Raw genomic sequence first — 3,391 nt, forward strand, 5'->3', positions numbered from 1 at the left:
ATCATGATCAAAGGGGTTGTGATCAGGTTGTGATCAGGTTGTGATCACTGTTGGGATCGTGGGGGGAAGGGGGGGGGGGGTATGGCTGGGGTCTTGGCTAGGATCATAGGCATGCTCGCTCAGTCCTCCCCTGTCCACCGTCACCCACAGAGAGTGATGGGCTCGAGGGATGGTGTTGGTGATGGTGATCGGGGTAGATAGCAAAGGCAGAGGGGGAGGGGGCTGGCTGGTGACGTTTGGTGGAGGCCAGGGACCAATTCGGCACGCGCGGGTGACTGTGGTCTGGAGGGGGGCGAAGGGGAAGGGGAAGGGGGAGAAGTGGAGGGAGTAGGAGCACCTCTCTCGTGGCGTTGCGGCGACGAATACAAGGCAGGCAAAGGCGGAGCAGCAGCAGACTTGACGTGAGGAGAGACGAAGCAAGCAGGTGATGGCGGTGAACCCGACGATGCACACGCAGCGGTTCACGTCGTCGACGTCCAAGACCAAGCACACGTACGTGCGTGTGGTGCCCAAGCCGGTGCTTGTCACACTCTCGTTTGCCGAGCCTGGGGAGGATACGTGGGTGGAGCATTGCACGGGCTCGGCGTCGGCCAAGTACGTGCCGGGGCTCCGCATGTATGGCGTGTGCATGAAGCCGGTGGACGCTGAGCTGGCGCCGGTTCGCCTCGCCGTCTCGCCACATGTGGTGTTCTCCGTCGCCGAGGGCAGCCACGACTTGCAGTGGCTGGACGTGGCGTCGTCGCGCAAGATGAAGCTCTCCTTCCCCAACAAGGCTGCGCTCGAGCACGTGCACTCGATTGTGAAGCGGGCGCAGAACGTGGGCCAGCGGCTCGACGATCCGTCGGCGATGGCTATGTGGTACTCCTGCTTTGGTACCGACTCGTCGGTCACCTGGCCGCGGTTCTTCAAGCTCTACTCGTCGTCGGTCCCGCCCGAGAGCGTGCCGACCCACTCGGGCTTTGAGGACCAGCTCAAGGCCTTTCTCATCAACGACAAGGGCTCGGTGACGCTTGACACCTTTGCCGGCTTTCTGCTCTGGTTTGGCCCGTACGAGGCCTCTTTGGGCCGTTGGGCGGCCATCACGTCGATGCCGGCGTTCAACGGGGGCATTTCACGTGAGCAAGCCGAGGAGCTGTTGCGCGGCAAGCCGCCGCTCGCATACCTCATCCGACTCTCGGACCCGGGCTTTTTCTCGGTCTCGTACAACTACCAGGCACCCGAGACCGGGACCGTCGAGCCGCAGCACTTTCGCATCGAGAATGTGGGTGAGGAGGGCTTCACCATCGAGACCGTGGAGGAGGAGCTGGTGACGCAAGTCTCGATTGCGGCAGTTGTCCAGTCGCAGAGCCACATCCTGGGCGAGCCGGTCTCGCAAATGCCGTTTTCCATGCCGTCGGAGGACGACTCGCTTGACTCGGCCTCATCAGACGTGCTTGGCTCGTCGCGGAGTTCGGCGAGCCGGCCAGCGTCGGGCGCAGGAGCCGGTGGAAGCGCTGGCGGAGCCGGCGACGACCGCGGCGACGATGGGCGCGCAGGCAAGGGCAAGGAGGTGAGTGAGGGCGAGGAGGCGCGTGAGCCGGTTGTTTTCACCTCGGTCGAGTTTGGCGAGGACGGCTGGGTCGACAAAATGGGCGTTATGGTCGGAGCGACCGACTCGGAGGAGGTCCGGATCCACGCCGGCAACCTGATGGTGTCGTGGGTGGAGGATCCGGGCAACAAGGCGGCTTTTGTGACCGGCGGCGGGTTGGCGCTGCTGCGGCAGCTTGCCGAGACGGCGCAGGGCAATGTGGAGATCGAGCGGCTGGCGGTGCGGGCGCTGTGCGCGCTGGCCGGCGAGAACGCCAACAAGGTGGCGATTGTGGAGCAGATGCTGCCGACGCTCTACCAGCACGCTGTCTCACCCGACGAGCAGGTCCAGCAGTACTCGGCGTTCATTTTTGCCAACCTTGTGCTCAACGACCCGCAGATCCAGCAGGTGCTCGTGGAGCAGGGCTGCTTGCCTGCGCTGGCGGCACTGACGGCGTCGGACTCGAGCTATGTGCAGGCTAACGTGGCGTGGGTGTTCGGCAACCTGGCACAGCACGAGGCGAACAAGAAGATCATCCTGCTCGGCGGACTGCAGGCCCTGTTCAAGCTCGCGCAGTCGGACAATGCCAAGGTCAAAAAGTACGCCTTTGACGCGCTCGGTTGCCTCGGGATCGTCGACGGCGACGACGTCGGCAAGCTCATTGCGCAGGTCAAGCAGTCGCTAGACCCCAAGCCGGTGTGGGAGATCAACTACTCGGACATCAAGGACATGGTGCTCGTCGACTCGGGCGGATACGGCAACGTCTACCTCGGCAAGTACCTGCACATGAAGGTGGCGGTGAAGCGGCTCAAAAAGTCGCAGCTCCGCGACCTCGAGGCGTTCAAGCTCGAGATCTCTATGATGTCCAAGCTCCGCCACCCCAACATTGTGCTGTTCCTTGGCGCCACCACCTCGCCCCTCACCATTGTCACCGAGTACATGGCGCGGAAGAGCATGTTCGATGTCATCCACGATCCGCACTGCTCGCTCGAGCCGCGGCGGGTCCTGCGGATGATCAAGGACTCTGCGCTAGGCATGAACTACCTGCACTCGCTCAACATCATTCACCGCGACTTCAAGTCGCTCAACCTCCTTGTCGACGAAGGCTACAACGTCAAGATCACCGACTTTGGCCTCTCGCGGGTTCTCTCCAAGGACTCGACCGCCACCCCGCACGGGACCTACGCCTGGCGCCCGCCGGAGATGTTCCGCTCGGAAAAGTACGACCACAAGGTCGACGTCTATTCGTTTGGCATTGTCCTCTGGGAGCTCATCACCCGCCGCATTCCCTTTGACTCGATGAGCTACGAAGCCATCAAGCGGGCGGTGCTCGAGGGCGTGCGGCCCGAGGTGCCGTCGACCAACGACCCCATCATCCACGAGATCATCGAGCTGATGAAGGCGTGCTGGCAAGCCGACCCGGTCATCCGCCCGGGCTTTGATGTCATCTGCGAAGGCCTGAACGAGCTCTCCAAGCTTGTCCGTGCCGCCCGTCGCGGGTGAGCTTGTTCGCCTCGAGCCGCCTCGAGCTGACTCTGAATGAACTGTCTGCCGAGAGCCAGGGGGGGGGGAGGTAGACTCGTCCCGTTTGCAGCAGCAGCACAGGCCGCAATGGATAGTCTGGAGACAGTACGTAGTGTGGGTAGGAGAGAGAGAGAGAGTGTGTGTGTGGGGTGTGGGGAGGAGGAGGTGGTGGTAGGGGAGGTAGAGAGGGAGAGGGAGCAGGCGAGGGAGGGGAAGGGAGGTGACGGATATCAGAGGGGAAGGGGAGGGGGCTGGGCAAGGGCAGGCGCTGGAGAGCAGGCGGTGCCTCCTCCCCCCCCC

General features: G+C 63.2%; 1 protein-coding gene across 1 annotated transcript; it reads left to right on the top strand.

Moving 5' to 3' along the window:
- Positions 1–339: 339 nt before the first annotated feature.
- On the top strand, positions 340–3,124 carry AMSG_11289 (TKL protein kinase). Its single transcript, XM_013897318.1, has one exon. The coding sequence runs from the start codon at positions 428–430 to the stop codon at positions 3,068–3,070; it is 2,643 nt and encodes an 880-aa protein (XP_013752772.1). The 5' UTR covers positions 340–427; the 3' UTR covers positions 3,071–3,124.
- Positions 3,125–3,391: the final 267 nt, after the last annotated feature.

Source organism: Thecamonas trahens (assembly GCF_000142905.1).
Source record: "Thecamonas trahens ATCC 50062 unplaced genomic scaffold supercont1.75, whole genome shotgun sequence".
Taxonomy (NCBI): Eukaryota; order Apusomonadida; family Apusomonadidae; genus Thecamonas; species Thecamonas trahens.